Here is a 26399-nt window from a genome sequence, read left to right as displayed (position 1 = left end):
GTCTAACTGACTCACTACTGATGAGTAGATGGTTCTCATCTTTGATCTCTAACTATTGAAAAAACCAGAGTTCTTCATTTCCTTGTGCCTGCATGCCACAGATTGAGAAGGATGTGGAAGTGAGCAGAGATAATTCAGAATTGGTAATTGCAACGAATTGGTAATTGCATGTAGAATTTGATAAACTTTGCCAAACTGCCTCCTTTGGGGTCTACCAGTTTATAGTCGGGCAAGAAATGTCCTCCTTAGTGTCATGTGCTATCAGAATCTTTGACCTTTGCTTTTCTGATCTGCTGATCTAGATAAACTCTTAGCTTGTGTTAGTTTTCCTTATTATGTTGAGCATATTTTTATAGGTTGGATGGCGATTTTTCTTCTTTTTTTCTGTAAACTGTCCTTTTTTGGTCCTTTGCCCATGATAGGCTCTGCTTAGGGGGGGTCGATGGGCCTCAAGGATGGCCTTGATTGAATGACTCTTTGAAAGGGTAATGTAAGGGGATGGGGGGTGGGGTGGGTACTGGGGCAATTCACTTCTTATAAGTGGTAGTAACAATAACTGTTCACGGAGCAGACTGTGCTAAGCAACTTACATATATTGTGTCTTTCAATCATTTGAGCAAAGGAGGGGGACAACTCATGTGAAAGCACAACTCTGCAGCTTGTGACTAAGGCCACCTTGGGTGATTCATCTGAATGTCAGATCCATCAGCTGGAAAATGGGAATAGTGTTTACTTCATAGAGTTGTGGAAATTCAATCAGACAAGCTGTGTAAAAACACCTGGTCCAGTGCTTGACTTGAACTGTGACGGCCGCTAAGGAACATAATTCGCTGACTTGCAAACATGGGGCTGGGGAGCAGGCTGATGAGAGGGGTTACTTCTAAGTGTCCTTGAAATGCCCTGAGTGGCAGTGATGGGAGCCTGTCAATCCAGAGTATGTAGTTAGAATGGAATCTGGGTGGAGGCACCATTTTCCAATTAGCATCCCAAATCTCCAAGCCTGGAAAGAACTACCAAGTGATTCAGAGAATAGCTCTTGGATCTAGCTTTAAAGTTTTAAAGAGCCAAATGGAAACCAAATAAGTATTAGTGCAAGTATAATACTTACAGAGATTTCTAAGTGGCTCTGCAACAGGGGCTTTAGCTAAATTACTTTCCCCCTCCTCTTTTTGGAGGGCAGCACTTTTGCATTTTCCAGGTATCTACTTTGTGCTTGCTTTCTTGGCTTTTACAGGACACCTACCGTGTTGTGGATGGAGCCTAATGGACCATTTTGCCCCAGAAAGGTCTGACAATATCACACTTCTTTGCCACAACCTTGAACGGTGGCAGGCGGGCAATAATGTTGCCTTTCAGGCTGTGGCTCTCCTTCTCACCAGATCATGAGGCTTGTGGTTACCCTTCTGATGGCTTTGAGGACAAAGGAAATTTCTAAGCCATGGTGCTTTTTTGGGCTGCCTTCCTTTGAACAGCCTGTCTGTTGGAAAGATGAGGTTCAATTCCACTCCATTCATTGGGGATTATTACATCCATCTTGGTGTCTATTTGTTCTTTAATTGAGTACAAGTCTCAGCAAGGGGAGAATGCCCATTAATGTCACAGACAGGGTCAGATGTGAAACCAACGTCCTGGAAGTTAGGCTCATGCAACCCACTGCTGGGAAGAGCGGGTAACAAGGGACCAGGTCTCATCATTCATGGAAGCAGGTCAAGAAGGCAAACATGACTTTTTCAGACTATGTGAAAAAGTCCTCATTGCTACTCATCTACCCAGTACTTATGTTTCTTCTCTGCTGGGGAACCTGGATGCCAACATTTGGGAACACAGTTGTACACAGCCATGGCTATACATTATATTTACATGGAAGCCCGAATATATGGTCTTTCTTTCTTCCTGCCTATTGGAGGGGAATCCAGAATCCAGAACAGTGGACAGCGCCGCCACTAAACCGTAACAGTGAGAGTAATGATGACAATAAATATACTTTCTTTGTTGTTGTTAAAACCCTTCTTTTTAAAATGCATTTAGCATTATAGAAGACTGCATAAAAACATCCATGTACAGCAGAAAGGACACTTGTAAAGCAAACACCACTGGAACTTCAGGAAGATCAAGAAATGAGACATTGCCAGCCCCCCTGCCCCCCCCCCCCCGCCGGGAAACTCACTGCATGCCCCCTCCCACTGAAGAGACCTCTGTTCTGACTTTGTGATGATAGCACCCCCACTCTCCTGCAGTTTTGCCCCTGTGAATGCACCCCTTAAACGATAGGTTCTTTTGGCCTGTTTCTGAGCCAAGAACGTACAATATGGTTTCCTTTGTAATGTGCTTCTCTATCAGGTTGGGAGGAGGACTTTGAGATGGAGTCTGAGGCAGGAGGTTTATTTGGGGGCACTTGGGACCCCTGTGGGAGGGAGGGGATGGAAATAGGTGTGGGCCCAGGGAGAAGTCGGCTGCCCCCATGGTGGTTGTGGTGCTAGATGGCTCTTTGAATTGCCCCAAGTTGGACCAAGATGGCCAGGCCTGGATCTAGGCCCCCCAGGAGGGAGCACAACCTTAGGCCAGGTGCCCTCCTCTACAGCTGAGGCAAGCCCAGAAGAGGCTGTGGCTAAAGGCATCTGCACGCCAAGGAACTTGAGGGTTGTCTTCTCTATCAACATGGGAAGATGGTGCTTACGGTCACTATACTTTCAAGGGCCACAAAATTGTTTTAACTTTTTTTACATTAAAAGAAAAAATGGATATAGTCACCTTGGATTATATTAGTCTTTATACCAATGCAATCATAAAAATACAAATTTTAACATATATGTATTTTTTTAATGAAGGAAGAGATTCATAAAAGCAACATTACTATGGCACATGAACGTCATACTGCTGCCTTGTTGGGTCCTGTGTCAGAGGGGTCCAGGTGGCACAGCACAGCATCCCCTACAGTCAGTGAGTGTGGTATTTGCTTTTGGCATCAGATAATACTTTTTTATTTTATTAAGACATTACCTCACTGCCTCACTCCCCAATTTTGCTGAACATTTTGATAATTAATTGTATCAACTGCCATTTTGGCATCTATCAATATGATTGTGTTGGTTTTCACCTTCACCCATCTAGTATTGTGACTTGCCTTCATTAGTTTCCCAATGTTATGTAATCCCAGAATATACCCATCCCACTTGCTCAAAGAGCTTTGTTCCTTCTCCTGCTGCTGGACTGTATTTTTATCCATCGTTATAAGTGAGTGTGATCCATAATTTTCTTCCTTTGTCTTATCCTATTCAGGTTTTTCTTGTCTTAGCAACTGTTTGTTTGGTTGAGCAAATTGGGAACCTTTCCATATTTCATGTATGTGTTGAAAAGTATAAATGACATGAGGATTATTTGTTTAGCAAAACTGGTAAAACCTTATGACAAAGCTCTGTGAGATTTGAGACATGTTTAGTGTGCAATAAATGTCTCCTGCCTAGTTCTTTTAAATTATAAATCCCAAATGGTGCCTCATGGAAAACTTGTTTTGCAAGATCTTAAAATATTTCCCTGGTTGAAAATACCGGTTTAAGCCCCCAATCTTCCTTTGCACAGATATTGGTTCCAAGGACAGTCTTCAATAAATATTCTGTGTCCTAAACTCCATCACAAAGTCTGCTTTCTAGGGAACCCAATTGGAGACAGTTATTTCCAAGAGTGGTTTTAGAAACAAGATTATAGTAGTTTCCTAGGGCTGCCCTGACAAATGACCAGGAACTGGGTGACTTAAAACAAGTCTGGAAATTAGAACTCCAAATTGATGTGTCAGCGGGGTTGGCTCCTTCTCTAGGCTCTGGGGGAGAATTTGGTGGCTGCTGACAATCCTTGGTATTCTTGGCTTCTAGATGCTTGGCTCAGCTCTAGTCTCTGTCTCCATCCTCATTTCACCTTCTCCTCTGTCTTCTTGCCTTCTCTGATAAGACATTTGTCATTGGACCTAGGGTCCACTCTAATCCAGGATGATCTCATTTCAAGGTCTTCACTTTAAAGACAACTGCAAAGATTTTTCCAATACAATTCCATTTACAGGTTCCGAGAGACATATCTTTTTGGGGGACCACTGCTCAGCCTGCTACATAGGGGATAAGATGAGGTTTTGGATCCTGTCCTGATGGGAGCCAGGTACCAAGCAGAGGACTAATTGTTGCCTCTTTCTCTGGTGGTAGATGGGGATGGTGGAGTGTTGGAAGGGATTGTATTAGCTACTGTAGTGTTTCAGGCAGTGGGACACAGAGGGGAAGTAGCAGCTCTAAGAGCCATGGAATAGGATGGACTGATGTTCTGGGTATAGCTAGTAAAAAGCTGAAAGCAGAGGTCTCCTTGGTAGCATAGAAAGAGGCACATCTCCTGCAGAAGAGAGGCAGGGTATGCTGAGGTTCAGGCCCAAGACCGAATGTCCAGTGTGGCTGAGCTCTGGAAAAGGTGAAATCCCCATCAAGGCAGGTGTGCTGTGCCCAGGTCAGGGTTCTGGTTGGGAAAGAAGAGGAAGTTCAGACTGGTGTCTCCAGCAACCTGGCATTTCCCAGAGCCTTGGAAAGTCTTTGCTGGTCCTTATGAGTGAGCACCTCCTCCGCTTTCACTTGGAGACAGTGCAGAGGCTTCATCCTCTCCAGACAGCATATGCATCTCTTGCCAGCCTCTTGGCTATAACTAGAGCTATGTCAAAACAAAACTTAGCAAGGGCTGTGCTGGGTCAGTGCAGAGGCTTCATCCTCTCCAGACAGCATATGCATCTCTTGCCAGCCTCTTGGCTATAACTAGAGCTATGTCAAAACAAAACTTAGCAAGGGCTGTGCTGGGTCCCCAGACAGAAACACCAAGGTAGTATGTTCCAGAAGGAGCCAGGAGCCCACAGCTGTAACTATGACAAAATTATAGGGGTATTTCTGTTTAGATCGAGAAGAAGACAAGGATGTGTGTTAGTAATATTATAATTATATCTCTGCAGTATATAATTATATTAATATTAATAAAAAGAACTACCCAGTGTATTATGTGTGAAAAAAGGAAAGAGTTTAAACATTAGGAAAAAATAAACAGATGATTTGCAGGTGATATAATTGTCTATTGAGAAAATTTGAGAGAATAAACCAACTGAAAAACATGTAGAATTAATTAAGGCTTTCATCAGGTGACTGAAATTTTTTCCCCTAGCATCGCTCCCTTTCTAGGTAACTGAAATAAAAAAAAATGTAAATATGTAAATAAAATTCTCTAGTTTTCCCACATATCAACGACTAACTATAATATATAGTAGAAAAATAGAAAAGTTGGAATATAAATAAAAAGGAATATATGGGGCCTATGTGATTGTAACTGCAAAATTTTTTTGAGGGAGGCAAAATATTTCTTAAAATTGAGTGATATGTCCTTAAATGGCTAGACAAAATGTTGTATAGTACAAAAGTTAATTCAGGATTTATGAATTAATTGGTCAATTAGATATTTAACTGTATAACCTTTTGTTTCTTTAAAAAATGGCTAATTATAAAAAATTAGTCAAGTAATGTAGGAAATGCAAAAAAAAGAGGAAGAAACTGAAGAGAATCAGGTAAGAATAATCATTGTCACCAGTTTTAGGCAGGTGTCTCTGAACATGATCTATATAGATCTATGTATACCAGTTCACATTAAGAGAATATTACTAAACTTCATATTTCAGAACTTGTCTTTTTCATTCAATAATATATCATGGATATCTTTCCAGGTCAAAGAAGTATACAACCACATCATCACAGCATAAACTTGCGGTGGAGCAAGAGTTACATGAGGGAGGGATTCTCTCTTCTTGGGCATTGTTGTTATTCTTTTCTGTTATTAAAAATGCTACATACTAAATAGTTCATATATTTATCATAATTCCAATAAATATCCTAATGGATTTTTTTGTTGTTGTTTATGAAAGGGATAGAAAGTGCATCTGGAATTACACATGTACAAGTTTAGGAAGGAAATACTTGAAAAAGAAAACCAATGTGGGTTATTTGTCCTAAAAGATGTTAAAATACAGGGCGCCTGGATGGCTCAGTGGTTGAGCCTCTGCCTTTGGCTCAGGTCGTGATCCCGGGGTCCCAGGATCGAGTCCCACATCAGGTTCCCTGCAGGGAGCCTGCTTCTCCCTCTGCCTGAGTCTCTGCCTCTCTCTCTCTCTGTCTCTCATGAATAAATAAAATCTTAAAAAAAAAGACATTAAAATACCTTCTAAAGCTCTAATGATTAGACTATGAATAGACCAGCAAAGTTTTGGAAACAAAGCAAAATAACTAGAAAAAAATTAAAGGTAGATTCTAATCTCTCATGATGAGCAAAAAAAGCATTTCATATTAATAATTATTTAATTAATTATTTATTTAAAGATTTTATTTATTTATTCATGAGCAATGCGGGGAGACAGAGACACAGGCAGAGGGAGGGGCAGGCTCCATGCAGGGAGCCTGATGTGGGACTCGATCCTGGAACTCCAGGATCTCTCCCTGAGCTGAAGGTAGATGTTCAACCACTGAGACACCCAGGTGTCCCCCATAAGAGACTCTTAACTCTAGGGAACAAACTGAGGGTTTCCAGAAGGGGGTTGGGGAATGGGGTAACTGAGGGACGGGCATTCAGGAGGGCACGTGATGTAACGAGCACTGGGTGTTATATGCAACTGATGAAGCACTAAATTCTACCCCTGAGATGACTACTACTACCAAATTATGTGTTAACTAAATTGAATTTAAATTTAAAAATTTTTTTAAATTAATGGAATATTTTATGTTCTTGTTTTCATGATAAGTCTTCAAAATCTGGTATGTATTTTATCCTAACAGCATATTTCAAGTAGGACCATGATTTGTAAAGTCTCACTAGCCACCCGCAGCTAAAGGTTACTGTAATAGATAGCCAAATGCAGGGGCACCTGGCTAGTTCAGTTGGTAGAGTGTGCTACTCTTGATCTTGGGGTTGTGAGTTCGAGCCCCACATTGAGTGTAGAGATTACTTAAAAATAAAATCTTAGGGCACCTGGGTGGCTCAGTGGTTGAGCATCTGCCTTTGGGTCAGGTCGTAACCCTGGGATCCTGGGATCAAGTCCCACATCAGGCTCCCCACAAGGAGTCTGCTTCTCCCTGTGCCTATGTCTCTGTCTATGTGTCTCTCGTGAATAAATAAATAAAATCTTAAAAAAATAAAATCTTAACAAAAAGACAGCACAAGTATAAACTGTTAAAAAGTAAAAGCCAAATGAAAACTTGAAAAGATGCTTTGTTTGTGTGTGTATGAGTCAGTAAGGATGGGCAAGTAGATCCATAGAAAAACGGGTGAAGGATGGGAACGAGTAATTCACAAAAGAATCAGTGAACGTAGAAGAATGTCCAAGTACTAGTTATCAAAGAATGCAGATTAAAATACAATAAGGTAGTTTTACCTATCGTACCACATGTGACGTGGCACAAAACAAATTCTAATTTCCTGGGTTAGTAAGAATATGATAACATGGACCCCTGTAGATGCTGCAGTTGGAAATGTAAATAGATACAACCCCTTTTCAATAGAAATATGTATCAAAACCTTAATATTGGGTTTCCTATGAAGTAGCAATTCTGTTGTAGGAATCTATCCTAGGGAGGCGTTATTAGTCTTTATTAGTCGGCTAGGGCTGCTGTTCCACAAATGAGGTGCCTGGAACAGCAGAAATGTGTTGTCTCACAGTTCTGGAGGTCAGAAAGTCCAAGGTCGGGACACCTGGGTGGCTCAGTGGTTGAGCGTCTGCCTTCCGCCCAGGGCGTGATCATGGAGTCCCAGGATCGAGTCCCACATCAGGCTCCCTGCATGGAGCCTGCTTCTCCCTCTATCTGTGTCTCTGCCTCTCTCTGTGTGTCTCTCATGAATAAATAAATAAATCTTAAAGAAAAAAAAAAGAAAGAAAAAAAGTCCAAGATCAAGGTGTCAGCAAGGTTGGTTCCTTCCGGAGGCTCTGAAGGAAAAACCTGTTCCACACCTCTCTCCTAGCATCCAGGGATTTGCTAGCAGTCTTTTTCTTGGCTTATAGAAGCATCAACCTGCTCTGTCTTCATCCTTGCATGGTGTCCTTCCTTGTGCATGTCTGTCCCTAGGTTTTCCCCTTTTATGGGACATCAGTCATACTGAATTAGGGACCCACCTTACTCCAGGATGACCTCATCTTAACTAATTATATCTGCACTGACCCTATTTCCAAATAAGGTCACATTTTAAGGTCTGGGAAACCAGGACTTCAGCATATGAATTTGGTGGGGGCAGGGCACAATTCAACCCATAACAGAAGGTAAAGATTTGAACAAAGATTTGGTTGTAAGCGGACTTCTCTCCATGTCCACTTTCCTAACCTTGGCTAAGCCACCACCATTCTCGTTTGGATTTTTGCAATCGCCTTCCCACTGGTGATTATGTTTTTAATCTCTGCCTTCCTATGGCTCATTCTCCACAAGCAACAGTTGGGAGGAACACAAGTCCTGTCCCTCCTCTTCTGTTAGGAACCCTCGGTGGCTCCCCTCTTACTTGGGGTAAAATCCCAAGGACTGACCCATGTTCTCCAATGTCCTATGTCATCTACTTCTCCCATCCCTCTGGGCCTTGCCTCCCCCAGGCTCAGGGGCTCTCTTGGTGTAATTTGGGCACCTCATTTGTCTGGATGCACTTTCCCTGGGTATCTGCTTGGCTCACTCCTTCATCTCATGTGCTTCTCTGCTCAATGCTCATCTGGTCACCGAGTTAACCTACCAACCTCCCCCTTGCTCTCATTCGATTTTACGTATAGCCCTTGTCACACTGTCCACAGATCATATGTTTATTTGTTTGTTTACCGTCATCTTCCCCCTTTGGAAGGGTTGGAAGGGAATTTTTCTTACTCCCTTGCTGTGTCCTTATTGCTTTGAACAATGCTTGGCATAAGGCAGACACTTACTAATATTTCTTACATGAAAGAATGAAGAAATACATGAATGAATGTTTACTCCCATGCTTTATAGAAACTGGAAACAGCTTATTTGTTTTAAAAAAAAAAGAAGGGGCATGGCTAAAAATATTATGGTCATTCCTAGATTAGAATAAGTCTTAGAAATATATTTATCAACATGAAAATATTCCTAAAATGTGAAAATGCACATTTTAAAACAGTATACTTCAAATAATCTACTTTTTTAAAAAAAATTTGAGGGAGAGACACACACACACACACACACAGAGAGAGAGAGAGAGAGAGAGAGAGAATGCACACGAGTGCCTACAAGAGAGAATGGGGAAGGGGCAGAGGGAGAGAATCCTGAAGCAGACTCCCTGCTGAGTGGGGACCCCCCCCCCCCCCGCCACTGCAGGGCCATCCCAGGACCCTGAGATCATGACCTGAGCTGAAACCAAGAGCCAGCTGCTCAACTGACTGAGCCATCCAGGTGCTCCTTGAGTGACCTACTTTTGGAACATATACGTGGTTACTAAAATCTGGAGAAGCATTAAACAACCTGTAAATAGTAGTTCTCTCTAGTGTGGAATTATAGGAGATTTAAATGCGTTTTTATGTATTGGTTTTTTCCAATTTCTAATTACCTATGTGAATTTTAAAAAGTTATTAACAGAAAAAAGAATAAGGGAAAGTATGCAGCACATTTTAAAGAGCTTTCCTGCAAGAATAACTTAAAAGGCAAGGAAAATCAGTAGAGTGGAAATCAAAAGTCATCCATAGCCCCATGCCACAATGATACAGGTAAACCCGCTGGTGATTGCATGCATCAATGCATCAAGAATGGCCGTGTGTTGGGGCACCTGGGGGGCTCAGTGGTTAAGCACCTGCCTTTGGTTCAGGTCATGATCCTGGGGTCCTAGGATCGAGTCCCACCTCGGGCTCCCTGCATGGAGCCTGCTTCTCCCTCTGCCTATGTCTCTGCCTCTCTCTGTGTCTCTCCTGAATAAATAAAATCTTTAAAAACAAAAGAAAGAAAGGGCACACATACTAAACATTATGTAATGTTTGCCAGGCATGGTGCTAGGTGATTCCCAACATTTAACTTGTAGGGAAGGGGTGTCTCAATGAAGTTTGTGTATTAGAATTACCTTGAGGAACTTTTTAAAATACTGATGTCTGGATGGCCAGGCTTCACCCCAGATATTCTGCTCTCATTGGTTCAATGTGGCCTGGGCATCAGTATTTTTAAAAAACCCTCCTGATGGGGGCATGTGGGTGGCTGAGTCAGGTAAGTAGCTGCCTCTGATTTCGGCTCAGGTCATGTTCTTAGGGTCATGGGATTGGGCCCTGCACTGGCCTTCATGCTTAGTGGGGAGTCTGCTTGAAAGCCTCTCTCCCTCTCCCTCCACTCCTCTCCTACATGCTCTTTCTCTTTCAAACAATTAAACAAATCTTAAAAAAAAAGGCCTCCTGATAGCTCTAATATGCAGCCCAGGGTGAGAAGCACAGCATTAACTCATTTTATAACGCACAACAACCCTCAAAAGAAGATTCAACCATTACCTTCGCTTTATAGGTGAAGAAGCTAGGGCTCGGAGAGATTATGCAACTTGCCCAAGGTCACACAGCTTGTCTGTGATGAATGTGATTGGAACATAGGCAGCCTGGCTCTAAAGTGACCCTCTTGAGCAAATAATGTATATGGCCCATGTGCTATGCTGAAATGCCAGATACTTGGGTTTCATTTCATCCAGGCTAGTGTTTAGCTGAAATATGGGTAAACAAAAAGGCACAGCATATTCAGAAATTCTTCATAGCTGATAAGGAACTATTTAAATATGACAAATTATTATTTCAGGTTATATAATTTCCCATTTGAAACCTTATTCTTTTATTGAATGAGATCTCTGATTTGACCAATTTCAGGTTCTTCATCCTTTCTTCAGGAATAAGGCCTTCAAAGCTACTCTTTTTTAGTAGATTACTTTTATCAACTTTCTAAATTTAAGATGAAACCACAATGGTGAGAATGTTTGGGGATGGAATCTAGTGTGTGAATTATAGAGAAGGAAAGAATTCAAATCCTAATGATTTGAAACTGATGAGGCCCTTCAAGGTTTGTCAACAAGGAATCATTTCCACCACCCCCTGCCCCGGTACATCCAGAACTGGTTTGTTCGCTCATTTTTGGCATGGTTCATTAATTACACAATGTATTCCAAGCACTCTCTCTCTCTCTCTGACTGTTCTGGACATCCCAGGATGCCTTGAGAACTCCAGGAGACATCAGCCCTGTCCTCACAGAAGTCACAACACAGTGAGGGAGCAACGTAGCAGCAGTGATGGTCACATGAGGTATGACTCAGGGAAGAAAAGGGCAGAAATGGAGAACAGGGTTCTTGAAATGGAAATGCTCGAATTGGGCCTTTCAAGGCTGAGAAAGGCGTTAAGCCAGGCAGAGAAGGTGGGAAAGAAAATACCCCAGTGAGGGAGCAAGCCAACATGCAAAGCATGGAGGAGAGAGAGTGTCAGGCATGGTTGTTCAGCCGGATGGAGGCATGAGATCAAAGTCAGTCATGAAAATAGAGAAGGGATGCAATGGCCAGCCAGCTTGCTGGTATTTAAATACCACCAGAAGGTGAGTTGGACTTTAGTGGTTGATCCAGGCTGGTATATGGTTTTCCCAATGAGTGGGCACCTGCAGTTGAGCTCGTCTTGGAGTGAAAGAGTCTTCCCCACCACTGCTACTACTTCTATCTTGAGTCCTCTCCACCACTTTTCCTACTTCTTCTCTGACACTCCAGGAGTTTCTGTTCTGTATTAGCAGGCACTGTTGTTACTACTAGAGACCCAAGAAGAGGAAACAGCACAAAGATAGAAAAAGGCTAGAACAGCCATCTGTTAAACACCATTCCTGGACTTGAATTCCGAGTTCATGTTCCCTGGGTGCAGTGGGGGGTTGACCAGATGTCATAAAGTAACTTGGGACAAGTCTGATCTCATACTTGCGGGTGTGGCCAGGACATCCAATGGGACATCTAATCAGGATCATATCTGAGCCAGGATAATGCCTAAGATGCCCCCCAATGTGTTGGGCCACCAAGAATGTTTTTAAGAATAGCATCATCTTTATAATCAAGGAACCTATTGGTTCCCTTTCCTCCCCTGCCAAAAAAAATCATTGTAGAAATTCTCACCATAACTTTAGGAGGCAGAAGGTAGGAGAAGTAACTTCCTTGTAAGGATGAGGTTGATTCTGATCCCAACAGCTTATTCTTTCTTTCCATGCCAGTCACAGGAGAGAAAGCACATTGTGAAGTGGAATCTATAGTCTGTCCCTTTAAAGAACACATTAAAGCACCCAGTCCTAAGTGGTTTTAAGCACACAGCATCACAGGACTTGATAAATAATTGATATAAATTAATGGCCAATGAAAGAAACATATCCGTACTGATCTATAATTACTGGAAGCAACCTCATCTATTTTTCATAAAAGTGTCGTTTCATTGCAGTTTTTTTTCTAAAATTCAGTGTATTTAGAATTTAAATTGTTTTCAATAATTGCTTTCAACCGCTTTCAAATGGCTGACTGTCTCTGTCAAAATGGGGATCAGAGAAGCCTGTGATTTGGATGTTCCTTTCTTATCTTCTGATCCTGCCTGACTCTCACCTGGAGCAGTGGTGCCAAAGAAGGAACTTGGGATGCACAGGCACACCTGTGGCATGCTTCAGCCTCCTGTCGCTCTGAATCCAGCTCCCACTGAGCCCTGGGGGGGAATGTCATTGCTTCAGAAATTTGTGGGAGCAGGAGCTGAGTCTGGGGTTGGCACGAGAGCAAGTTCACAGCCCAACCGACTGTCGGTTCCATTGGGTCCAGTGCAGACATATGATTTCACAATGAAATGAACCTTTTACACAGTGATGGAGATTTCAGCTAGTGTTCTAAATTAACTGTGCCAAAACAATCATTCAGATAAAATAATAACAACCAACACCCGGGGCCTGATGTGGAAATTGACTTTTGTTATTAAGGGCACGGTCTCTGGAGCTAGACAGACTGCGGTTCGATTTCTGGCTCTGACACTTGTAGCTGAACGTGGGTGAATTACCTCATATTTTTCAGCCTCAATCTCCTTATCTGTGAAATGGAATAATGCCGCCCACTCCATGGGGTGATTCAGAGACTGAATGAGCTGAGATAGCCAAAGCTTTTGGTACAAGGAGTAAAAGCTGGTATTTGACAACCGATCAGGACAATTGAAATCACTCATTTTGAGAAGACTTGTCTCCGAAATGTGCAGGTAAAGCATTAAGTGTCATCTCGAGGGATGTCTGGGTGGCTCGGTTGAGCATCTGATTTGGTTTTGCCTCAGGTCATGATCTCAGGGTTGTGGGATCGAGCCCTGCATTGGGCTCCATGCTTAGCAGGAAGTCTGCCCAAGATTCTATATTCCTCCCCTTCCCACTCACTCTCTCTCTCAAATAAATAAACAAATAAATAAATAAAAGCTTTTTTTTTTAAAAGTGTCATCTTGAGGCCGTAGGGATAAGGATGTGGAGACTATGATCCAAGTGAATGAGACCCTTCATTTACATTCAGTTTTGATTCAATTTGATTCAACTTTAAGACTTCTGTTTATGTGGTCTGGGAAGTGGACACTCTTTCCCCCATGTTCTTTGCACAAGAGATGATGTAGACCCAGCTGTGTGGCCATCCTAGAACCATGAGTAGAAAAACATGTCTGAGAATAAAGCATGGATAGAGAAATACACAGACAAAGGCCAGATCCTGGTGATGTTCCCTGAGCCCATAACCAAGCTGATCCTTAAGATGGTATGACCCTGTCACATTCAGTCCTGAGCTGATAAGTCCCATACTTGACCTAACTTGAGTTTGGGTTGGATTTTCATTTAATTGTAGCAGAGAGTCAAACTGATAGGCTGATCTCTTTAAAAGATCTGATGAATAAAATTTCTCCAAGTCTCTAATATAATAGATATGCCACAGAGGGTAGAGAAAGATCTAGCAACTTTCAAGTGTGAGTATCAGTGGTTGGGCTCAGAGTGATACTGCAATTGCCAAGAGTCCCAACGCACTGGTGAAAAAGAGGGTGCAAAATGAGGAGTGAAAAAGGCAGAGAGAGAGAGAGAGAGACAGACAGACAGACAGACAGAAGGAAATGTCCTTCACAGAAAAAGAATCATGGTGGGTAGAAAAGTCCTGGTATGTGTTTCCGTTCTGTTTTGCAGCCTAAATAGGGTGTACTTGTTCTTAGTCCACAACTGATGGCTTTATATGACTTGAGCCCAGAAGTAGAGTTGTTTGCAAACAAGAGTCTCACAATGGAGACTTAAAAAATATATTTCTTTATTTAAGAGAGAGAGAGAGAGAATGGCGGAGAGGGGCAGAAGGAGAGAGAGAGAAAGTCTTAAGCAGAGACTGTGACCTGAGCGCAGAGCCTGGCATTGGGCTTGATCTCAGTGTGACCTGGGATCACAGTCTGAGCAGAAATTACAAGTCAGCTGCTAAACCAACTGAGCCACCCAGGTGTCCTGAGACTTCTTATCTTCAAACGAAGTAGAAAAGGAGCCCATCTTCTGGGGAGGTGGGAGTACCGGCAGGAAGCATATTGGGCCTTAGTTTCTCTTTAGAGAAATGCCATTTGAAGGAGCTCTAGTGACGTGCTGATGACTCAAAGAACCAATATTTATTGGGCACTGGCCATACCAGGAGCCATGGGAGGCAGAGTTATTATGCTGTTGTCACCCTCTCTAAACCTGAGCTATAGCATCACACAGCAACTAATTTTCCATTTGTTTGTAGTCTACAAGAAAATGAACAAGAGAGCACTGGATGTATTTGAATGTTAAATATTTTATCTTGTTCTAGGATTAAGAAAAAGTTAGGAGACAAAAAGGGCAGAAACACCCACCAATGCACCTATAGCTCTCAGGGCTCCATGTTAATGTGTGTCCAGTCTTGGTTGTTGTCGGAGTTGTAATCTTCTTTGTGTAAAGACTAATGATGTATACGTTGGTGCTGATCCTCCATCCACAGCTTGCAATTGATTAAAGGTGACGTGTTCAAAAGGAGGTTCAAGGCTTTCTTCTACTGTGTTTCATGGTGAAAAAGCTAATGTAAGTAGTGGTCAACACGAAGATGACAAACAAGACAGGTGGTGTGACGAGTGATGGGGGTAGGAGATCAGGGTGGGCTTCTTGAATGAGGGGATGGTTTGTGAATGCTTACTGTGTGCCAAGTACTACTTTGAACACCTTACATGTATTAACTAATGAAATCCGCACAAAATATCTACAAGGATGTTGTAATTATTACCTCCTTCTTACAAATGGGAAAAGTGGGCACCGAGAGGCCCAGTAACTTGCCCAGGTTCACACAGGTGAAATGGTGGAGTTGGGGTTTTCACCTGGGCAGTCCCCTTCTGAAGCCTGAGCTCTTAACCTCTGCTCTAGGCATCCTCAAAGCAGCCATGTGCTAGGAGACCTGGGGGAAGAGAGTTCTAGACATGGCAAGTGGAATACGCCAACAGCCCGGGGAGGGACAATAGGGAGGATGCTGAGGTCAGCAGGTTGCTAACCACTGTGGGCCACTGTTTGGCCATTATTTTATCCTGCCTACTATGGGAAGCCACCTGAAGACTCCATAATAGGGACTGATGTGATCTGATAGGGGCTTTGAGGAGATGGCTTTGGAAGAGGGGTAGAGAATGGGTCGTGGGAGCATGAGTGGAAGGGGACAGACCAGCTAGATGCCATATAGGCTTCCAGGAAAGAGACAGTGGTGCCTTGGATGGAGGAGGTGGCAGTGGCAACCCCTGGGATGGTTGGATTTGGGGTACACCCAACTGGGACTGGCAGCAGAGCCCTCAGGAGCTACTGATGGGTTGGGTCATGGAGGGAGACACCCAAGAACGACTCTGGGATGGTGACAGTCACCAGCTGCCATGGGGAGGTGCAGATTAGGGCTGGGGTGGTGTGGACACAAGTGATCTGATTGGCACTGGTAAGTCTGAGACACCTCCGAAACACAGAGGTAAGACATTAAGCAAGATTCCTTGGAAATTCCTGAAAACATAATGTGTCCCACAAAAGTGTGGCTGAAGAGGGCAGCTGAACAGCCTTGCCTTTCTTTGAGTTTTATTAGGGCCGACCTGCTCCCCTGTGCGTCCTCTCTGATTGTGTGTATATGTAGGTATGTGCGTGTCTGTGTGCATCTGTGTGTGTGTGTGTGTGTATGTGTATGGTGTGAGCCTGTCACACAGAAGTTACACAAAAGGACACTGGAAATCACCAGCCTGGATCTCAAACCTGGCTCTTCCACTTGCTAGTTATACACTTTGAGCAAGTTACCCTGTCTGTGCCTCAGTTATACTACCTGTAAAATGGGGCTGATGATACTAGCAGCACCTGCCCGCACATTTGTTGGGGGGTTCCATGAGTCAGCACATGGAAAGCCCTTGGAACCGTGCTTGGCATACAACAGGCGCTCAACAAATGGCAGCTACTGTCGCAGGTGGGTGTGGACACATTCCCACGACAGGAGGAAATTTCTGATTGCACAGTTGTTAAAAATAGGACTAGTTTATCGGGTGAATGGTCCAGTACTTTCTTCTTTGAGACACCGTCGTTATAGGATGGATATAAGGAAAGGAGCTTAACAGAAAGCCCATCCTTGGTCTCTGGCTGGGAAGCCTCATGAAAACAGACCGGAACCCAGCCACGACAGACTCCCATTTCATTATCTACCACGATTTTTCCTGGACTGGATGCCTCGAGTGCTGGGCTTCGCCTTCAGCATGTTTGAATCTGCAGCCCCAGCCCAGGAAAACATCTTTCCCGTCACGTTACTTTCAGGGTAACTGCTCAGTTATCATCTGGGGTCTCTTGGCTATTTTTGTTTCTGACATTTGAACCCTCTTCTACTCAGGGTCCACTCTGGAGGATGGCAGTACTTCTAATAATCCGAAGTGTCCACCACTTTTCACGCTGTCTTTTCCATTATCCCCCATCGGCCGTAGCCACCGTGCTTTTAAGTAGCGTCCAAGTGTCCTTCCTGTCTTGGGGTGGGTTTCTCATCCCCTGGTGCAGAAGGAAGGTGGAATGGGTCTGCTGCCCTTCTCATGCCATCCGTGACCACATAAAAGTGGTCAGAAATCACTCAGAACTTCTTTTGTCTCCTTAAGCAAAGTTTCGGTAATTTGGATAAAAGGGAAGAAATGGTTTCTTATTGCCTTGAGCTCTAAAATGGGAAAGAGCGAGGTCATATAGGCCACAGTGACTACCATGTGAATTTTCAATATGCAGAGTGGTCTCATTTTCTCTGGCACTCGGAGGCCGAAGCACTTCTTGGGCAGGAGTCGAGGCAAAAGTAGTTCCTCAAAAGACTCAACCTCCCACCTCCCCTCCTCATCACCCCGCTTGCTTTGTCTGCTTGAATCGCAGATTTTTTTTTCAATGTGATTTCCTCTGAGGCTCTTTGAGATGATCTGCTTTATGTCTCAAATCCTCTTTCTAATTCCTTGCTCACCGGTGTTGGGGGCAAGCTTGTCTGACTGTCGGGGAATGTCATACCTGTGCCACAGGGTACACAGCCGCATGCACACTCCCCGGTGCTACACTCCTGTCCTGCCGACCAAGCCGAGCGCTTTACAGGTGGTGTCCTGAGACGTGAGGACGCCGGGCTCAGAGAAGTCAGGGACCTGGCCCAAGGTTGCCCTGGAGCCTGACCCTAGTCCAGACCTGTCTTCCAGACCTATCTTCAGGGATGGAGTGCTCAGGGCCATTGGTCGTCTGCCTTATTCTTTTATTATTTTTTTTTAAAGTTTGATTGATTGATTGATTGATTTAACACACAGAGAGAGAGAGCGCGAGAGAGAGCGCACAAGCAGGGGGAGCAGCAGAGGCAGAGAGAGAGAAGCAGACTCCCTACTGAATAGAGAGCCCCATGGGGGACTCGATCCCAGGACCCCGGGATCATGACCTGAGCTGAAGGCAGATGCTTAACCGACTGAGCCACCCAGGCACCCCGAAAGTTATTTATCATTGTGGCAAAGCATACATAATGTGGCATTTGCCATCCCACCCATTTCTAATTGTTCAGTTTGGTGGCATTAGGTACGTTTCCACTGTAATGGACCCAGCACCCCCCCCCCCCCGCCACATCTCTGGTTCATTCTGTTTCGACATGTTTTCTCACAGTGCAGAAAATAGGAAAGCAAAGCTGACTATCAAGCCTCCAGATTTGGCAGGGATTGTGCTTACAGGCTTTGCTTCTCTGATGGGGCCAAGAAAGGTCTGGGGCAACATGCCTGGCCCGTGTCATTATTCACCTGTGAAACCTGCTTTGAAGATCCAGGTGCATGAGCACATCCCTGAGGCAGCCTCCGATTTTGCACATAGAAGCCACCTTCTGGCACTTGAAGGATAATGCAACCACCTAGCATTTAAAAAGTCTTTAAAAAATCCCTCACGCTTGCCTTGGTAGGGGAATTTGGGCATTTTGTTAAGTCTTGGATAAAATGGCGAATCTGCGGGTTTTATGTCTGTACCTGTCCTATACTTATAACTACACATCTATACTACACCTGGATGTCCATACCTATATATCTCTACCTGTGCGTCTATCTCCATCCCTCCCGTACATGACGACACTGACTTACAGCACGGATCCATTCACTTAAGACATTCAAGATAAAAAAAAAAAAAAAGGACATTCAAGATATACAGAAGACATTTTACTAGAACTTGTTTAGGCTGGATGGTACTTTGTTATGGATACAAGTTTGCAATTAGGGTGAAAATTAGGACACAAAGAATCCGTTGGTTTAGGAATCAGGAGATGAAAGAGGAAAGTCCACACTAACTTAATTCATCTCACCCTGAGGGCAGGACAGGCCCACTTGGCTCCCGACATTATAGGAAAAGCCCATCTGTCACCCCTCAGGGGGATGTGCTGGGCTGGGCAGTGCTGAAGATGGGAGCCAGGTGGGAGTGGGAGCACCACAGGCTCCCATGGGAACTCTCTGCTCTTCCTGGGGCATCCGTGGTGGTCCCGCGGTGGTCCTGGCTGTTCCTAGGGGGACCGGCTGACAACTCCCTCCGCACCTGACCTTGGGGGCTCTATTCGTCTGCAAGGGCTGCTGTAACAAAATACAGACTGGGTGATTTAAGTAATCAAAACTTTCATCCTCACCGTCCTGGAGGCTGAATTTCAAGATTGAGTTGGCAGGTTTGGTTTCTTCAGAGGCCTCCCTTGCCTTGCAGATGGCTGGCTTCTTGTGTCCTCACGTGGTCTTCCCTGTGTGTGTCTGCGTCCTGGTCTCATCTCTTTATAAGGACACCAGGCATGTGGAATCAGGGCCCACCCTGAAGACCTCATTGTGACTTGGTCACCTCTGTAAGAAGAACCCTGTCTCTAAATATGGTCACATTCTGAGGGATGGGGGTGAGGCACACAATTCAGCCCAGAACAGGGGCTCAATCCAGCATTCTGGGACACGAAGCATGCAGTAGGCGTAGCTTCCAGGCCTGGAGTTTGGACCTGTCCGCATCATTCTCAGGAAGCACCTGCTTTCCCTGGACCTCACAGGGACTGCGTCCACCTGGAGACTCTCCTCCTTGCAAACCCTCAAGTTTAGGCTGCGTGTGACCTTCAGCATGGCTGTGACTCTTGCTGTCACCATGAACTCACCTACAAGGGACTGTCCATCAGATCAAAGCTGAGCCCCCAGCTGTGTACTCAAAGCCTCACCTTTCTTTATTCCTCGGTGTCATGACACCTTTGCATGGATTCTCCCAAACACCACCCGTCCCCTTCAGTCTCTACCCCAGCCTCCTTATCCTTTGGTCCTTCCCTCAAAGCATATCTTAAACCCAAGATGAAACCATACACTCAGTTTTGCAACCTACACCAATCAGTTGACAGCATGAATTTTGAGTCTTTCTCTATAAATATGCTCTAAGTCAAGGTGGTCCCTGGCTCTGTAGTGTTTCATCTGATGAAAGGCCATGCTTCACCCCCATCATGCTCTTCCCCTCTGCTATCAGCTTCCTCTCTGTCGGCCTGGGATGGTGGCCTCACCCCCACAGCAGTATCCCTGCATAGTGTATCGTGGTCCACTTTGTCTATAATTTTCTAGATTTCTAGTCCTTTCCAGTTCATTTTCTGGTTTTCAAACTAGATTTCTCGTCCCACCTTCTGATGCCTTTATCTCTGGGAATACCTGGAGGGATGCTGTGTGGGCTGCAGGCTAATGAAAGAGAGGACGGAATCCAGGGGCTCTGGGTATGTGTGTGGGGGTGGGGAAGGAGATGGTAGGTGTGCTGGAATTTTAGTCCTAGGATCCACTTTAAGAGTAATTTTGAGATTTCTCTGATTCTGTCCCCATTCCCTGCTAGATCTCTTCTCACACGGGTCCTTTTCACACATAGCACCTGTCATTCCCAATTTTCCACAGCCCCGCCTCTTCACCATTGCCTTGCACTTGGTCACTCCATTCACTTCCATGACCTTCCTGAGCCTTGGACTATTTGGGTTTGTGGTCCTATCTTAACTTTTTTGTCTTTCTTTGTCAAAGGGATTTTTCTCCCTTTGAACAGAATATGCTCTCCATAGGTGCGACCGCTCTCACGAATTGCATCTTGTCTCTCCTTTCAGATCTTCTTCAGATCCTTCTGTCTTTAAGAAATTGCCCCTTGAAATTCCTTATGTTTAACCTCTAACCCTTTTGCATTTGTTTGTACTGTGTAGTCAAATTTTATGTGTTATTATTTTTTTAAAAAGATTTTATTTATTTGAGAGAGAAAATGAGCATGAGCAGGGGGAGGAGCAGAGGGAGAGGGAGAAGCAGACTCCCCTGTGGAGCACAGAGCCCCACACGGTGCTGGATCCCAGGACCCTGACATCATGACCTGAGCTGAAGTCAGACGCTTAACCCACTGAGCCACCCACGTGTCCCTATATAATCAATTTTTAAATGGCACTATCCTCTTTCTTCTTGCCGATAGCATACACTTCATATATAAATACATAATAGAAAGAGAAGGCAGGGCGCCTGGCTGGCTCAGTTGGGAGAGAGTGTCACTCTCGATCTCAGGGTTGTGAGTTTGAGCTCCACGTTGGGTATAGAGATTACCTAAAAATAAAATCTTAAAAAAAAAAAAAAGAACAGCCAACACTCCAGGAGCATTGATTATGACAAAACTATTGAAATGATATTTGTGCTACATCATTTAAAGAAAATGAATGAAGGTTGCCTCCTGGTGATTAGTACTTCGTCTCTGCTAGTGGAGTATTCATAAAGACAAAGTGCAAGGAAATCATGGAAATTACTATAAATTAGGCTTCCTGCCACCCCTGCCGACCGCTGCCCAGCTAGCCCAGTGCTGAATACACGTCGGTGTAGAGAAAGCTACCAGAATCCGAAGAAAAAAAATGTTTATTAAATGTCCTCTGTTTATGATTTTTTCCTGATCAATTAAAAGCTTTTAATCTATTAATTAATCTTGTCATTACCTTCCATAGTGCGCATTTCCTATTTCACTTGTGGTTTTTAAGATGTGCCGCAAATTGTAGAAATTAAATTTTAGTATGACTTAATACTAGAGGATTGGCTGGGCAAGAGGAGGAAGTTTGTGTTTACCTTATCAGCGTTTAAAATACCACGTTCCATAGTTAGGCATTGGTCGCTCAGCTTAGATGCCTAAGTTGCTACCCTAAGCCCGGGGTTTTAAGAGTCTTCGGCCTACATTTTTTTGTTCCTCCTCGGGGGAGGGGGAGGAGGAGGAGGGCGGGGCTGAGGCAGCTCCCGGTATAAAAGCCTTCTTCCTTGGCAAGAAGGGAAGGCCGGCAGGATCTTTCCAGGGAAAGCAAATCCTGCCTCACAAACCTCAACCGGTATGTTATCGACTGTTGCTTTTCGCGTCTCTATAAACGTTGCTGTTGTTGTAACTTGTAGAATAGAGGGTGAATAGAGTGTGTTTGGCAAGGACATCATTTAGCTTTTCTAGGAAGATTTGAAACCGAGACAAAAGGTGAAATTTCTCAAGGAGCCGTGGGGTTAAGCAAAATACTAGTTCACAGATCTTTAGGGTACTGTTTCGGATTTATTTAGAAGTGGAGCCTGTGCTAGGTTTTTGAATGATTTAAAATACGATTACAGCTTTTATTTTCTGATTGACGGAGTCAGAGATGTCCTCAAATGAGCCTTATTAAAAGATTCACTGGCATCTTAACTCTGCAACTATCTAAAAGCGATCCTATGTTCTCGGACCTATCGAGGACATCACAAAACAGGTTTTTTTTTTTTTTTTAAATCAAGCCTACGATGGAACCTAAATTAGCATCAAGAAAGATGTATTCAGACAGTCAAAAGTCTTTGATAAAGAAGCAAAGCATATTTGACTTACTTTTACTTTTAGCTTCTGAAACACGCTCACTGCTTGTATTCTTTAGAAGCAAAAGGGAACTACTGGGGGTTGGATAATTAGAGGTTTTATTTCTCTTTAATTTTGAGGCCGCGATTGCCAATGCTGACTTCTTCAGAGTTAAGATTCTTAAGCAGAATACAAATACACTTATGGTTGGGGTTTCAGCTCCTCAGCTGTTTCGAGAGTGTGAGGAGCTTTCCTTCAAGGTTGTGACTTTTGATTTGTAATTCTTTAAAATTTGGAACAAAGTTGGTGTCGCCCATTATTCATCTTGTCTTGCCTAAGAATTGATGTTATTCTTGGTACCTGTGAAGACAACAGGATCCAGGCACTTAGGGACTCCCTGTCTTTCCTCTTATCCTGGGGGTGGGGGGGAGGGCTCACAGCAAACAGCACCTTCCAGCTCATTTGCTGCAGGGACTCACTTCCTGTCTCTCACCTGTCCTCTTGGGACGAGAGACACTGGGATCAAATGACTTTGGGGGCTCCCCTGGGGCTTTAACCATTGGGGTTTTACCTATCAATGCAAACTTCAAAAATGTGGCTGACAAAAATATGGCAATTAGAAAAGCAGGATAATTCCTGTAATGAAACAAATTCTCCAGGGTGAATGAGGCAGGGGAGGCTAGGAGTACATGGACCCTCGAGGGTCCGTTGTCGCTCCTGTGTGCACCCCGGCAGGCTCAGGCCAGAATGGGAATTGAGAAGATTTCTCTGGATGGTGTCATTTCTATTTGGAGCTTCTGCAAGTGTCATACTCACCATTATAATGAATAATTGATGGGAGCAAAGAGTGGAGATGGCCGTGGTTTGGTAGGGCCCCTTGGAACGTTCTTTCAGAGTGTGAACCACACAATTCCTCTCCTTCAGTGTTTGGTGAGGAAAACTTCTCCCGTCTCCTTTACCATATGGAGACTTAGATATACGTCCTGCTTGGAAAGGACATCTCAGGACTGGTTTGATTGTGGTGAGAGGCAGGTAAGCCGTACTCTCGAAAATGTGCCCCATGCCATTCTTGTATTCGGACAGTAACAGAGCAGATTGGTTTTTGGTTTTGGTTTTGTTTTTGCAACGGGCTCACAGGGTGAGCATTCCGTTGGGAATGGGTGATAGCTAGATTATTTAAAATTGCTGATGAGCATCAGCAATAAAAAATAATATTAGGCCAACCTCTCCCCTGGCCAACAAAACCAGGTTTTGATTCCTGATTTAAATTTTAATAGTGTACTAATACAATATAAAAGACAATCTATCTCTTCCCAAAAAGGTATTAAAGTAGCACACAAGAGCTTAATGTTTAAGGACTAGGCTCTCAGACCAGCCTGTTTGAGTTTGAGTCCTGTATCCTCTACTGATCTGCTGTGTGACTTTGGGGAAGTTGTCTAACCTTTCTGTGACTCGGTTTCTTCATCCATTTAAGTGGGAAAATAATAAGGAAGACTGAGTGTTCATACATGCGAAGAGCTGAGCATAGCGCCTGGGACATAAGGGACATTACATAAGACATGACCATTATTCATTCCTGGGATTAGGGTGCCATTCACGGCACGATGACATGTGTTTCATGGGCTTTCAGGATGAGCTGCATTGTCCATAAATTCAAGCTGTGACCACAGAAGCACACTAAGGCCAAACTGATATGATAGGGTCTCTGAAGCATCCCAGTTGCATGCTCTGTGTTTTAAAAAGATCCAATTACAAGTTCTGAAGAGCCTGGGATTGCAGCCAGAGACAAGAGGGTCATGGGTGCTTTTGGCAGGGTCCTGGGGGAGCCCAGTGGTTCTCTAAATGGGGTCCCCCAACCAGAAGCGCCATGCCACACCTGGGAACTTGTTAGAGATGCAGAGTCTGTGGGCCACCTCAGAGCCGATGAGCACTTTTTGGGGGCCCAGAAAATTCAGTCTGGGCAGAGAACATGTGTCTCTCTGGGTAGGAAATCCGAGATGCCTTACCTTCTGATGTGTGTAGGAGTCAGTATCTTTGAGATCTTATTATGAACTTGAGAAAACGTGAAGAGCAATTCAAGTCCATTTTGGTTTTGATTTTTACCGAGGCCATCTCCATAGCGGGTACTAGGGCTCCATTAATTTCATCAGATCCATCAGCAATCTTTAAGAGCAAGGACCATAAATAAAAATAATTGAGATATTGATAAAAATATGAAAGCAAAGATCATACACAGTTAAACAAATAAGTCCTAAGTCTGGCCAGACTCTCGGGTATCTGTACCCTGGGGCCCATCCCTTGGCCTACACTGGAATCCCTTCCCTGGAGCTTTATGTTCGGGATGCACCCTCCACCTGCCTTCAGGACTTTAGAGGGAACAGGCATAGGCTGTAGGTGTAGGTGTCACCAGGTTCCACCTAGGATGTCCCCCCACCATGGGGCCCAGGGTTCTTTTTACACGGGAATTATTTTCCTTTTAAATTATTATTTGGACACGATGGTATGTTCAGAGGAAGTTGGAAAACGAATACCGAGAGGTCCCACATACGCTTCGCCCATTTCCCCCAATGGTGACACCACACGGAGCTCTAGCCTAACACCCGAACCAAAAAACTGACTTTGGCGTGATCCACAGACCTTACTGGGATTCCTCACCGGTTTCACATGTACTCATTTGTGAGTGTATGGTTTTACACACACACTTTTAGCAGGAGTACATTGTGTAACCGCCACCACCATCAAGCTGTGGAACGCTCCCATCACTGGGAAGATGCTCCTTTAGAGCCGCGCGCATCTCGCCTCACCCCCTCCCCTGATGCAGGTGCCCTGGCGGCTGCCGGGGGCGGGGACGCCTGGGTTTGGTCCTGCTTGCACCTGACCCTGACCGGTTCATGCCTTCGCTTGGGGCCCAGCCAGGGTCAGGTGCAGTTAACTTCTATCAGCTCCTCATGTCACCCGCGTTACCCTCTCCTTGGACCCTCTGCTCTCCTCTTGCTACTCAGCAATGTTGTAGTCAGTCTCTTCAAAACTTTGGGCGCCCACCAAGGAAAAAGTAGACATTTAAACTGCTAAGAAGTGGTACCACGTGTTCCCCATGTATACCCTCCTCCACCCTGCCCCCTTTTTCCAGAACCGCTTGGTGGGTGCGGGTGGCCCCCTTCCCCACCCCGGATCCCACGTGTTCCTCTCTGCCCCCCACGCAGCTGAAGATACAATTCCTAGATCCAGTCTTTTCCCTCGGAGAAATGCAAATATGCTCCATCCTCTAGCTTGCAGGAGTTTGATTCCAGCCTTACTCCCCTCTCTCTTGTACCTCATTTTTTTTTCCCGCTGTGCTGTTTGTATAATGGTGTGTTTATTCTTACCTTGAATAATTTCACCAGAACATCTCTAAGCCTATTAGTTTTGCCCTGCGGGAGACCCAGTGTGTGTGTCTGTTTTTTGTTTTGTTTTGTTTTTTTGAATGGAAGATCTGATGTTTTTTGTTGGCCCAGCGAAGAAGATGCATTCTGTTGACTTTTTGACTCTCAGGCCTGCTCTGTGTGGACCATTGTCTTCTTCTGAAAGGCCTGCCACTTACATGATGCATCTCTGTGTGCTCCCCGTGGCCCCACAGGTGATGGCCACAGCAGGGAGTGGCACCGCTGCCCCGAGGAGCTGCATTTGTCGGGGGCAAAGCCTCATGACATACTGGGCGGGTGCTTGTGCCATGGGCTGGTGTCCACTGAACACCTGAGCATGTTCTCTGGTTTGACATTGGGTCACTTGATGGTGCCTGAGTAGGGTGCCAGTTTCCTGCAGAAATAGGACTGGAGTCAATTCTGGAAGGCACTTCACTGGTGGGCCATGAGACTTCTTTTCTGAGCATCGCCCTTCTCTCTTGGTCACAATTGCCTTCGTGACACATTATAGGACTGGGGACACAACACTCACCCCGAGTCATCCATACCCAGCATGGGCTGTAATCAGAGCATAGTAATAGGACAACAGCAAGCTTTCCAGGGCCCCAACGAAACAAAACAACCAAACTTGAGTCTGTGTAAAAAGAGCCCAAGGTCAAAG

General features: G+C 44.5%; 1 protein-coding gene across 1 annotated transcript in view; it reads right to left on the bottom strand.

Annotated features, from left to right (window-relative positions):
- The window catches only part of HJURP (Holliday junction recognition protein), a 43821-nt gene extending 26075 nt beyond the window's left edge, over positions 1 to 17746 (bottom strand). The window contains exons 1-2 of the mRNA XM_055345793.1: positions 17703 to 17746; positions 17491 to 17534 (exon numbers count right to left, since the gene is read on the bottom strand). Coding sequence (XP_055201768.1) covers positions 17491 to 17534; positions 17703 to 17746 — 88 coding nt within the window. The remainder of the gene's footprint in view (positions 1 to 17490; positions 17535 to 17702) is intronic.
- Between the last annotated feature and the right edge of the window lie 8653 nt (positions 17747 to 26399).

Source organism: Nyctereutes procyonoides, unplaced genomic scaffold (assembly GCF_905146905.1).
Source record: "Nyctereutes procyonoides isolate TBG_1078 unplaced genomic scaffold, NYPRO_anot_genome, whole genome shotgun sequence".
Classification (NCBI taxonomy): Eukaryota; Metazoa; Chordata; class Mammalia; order Carnivora; family Canidae; genus Nyctereutes; species Nyctereutes procyonoides.
This window is presented reverse-complemented; position numbering and strand designations above follow the sequence as displayed.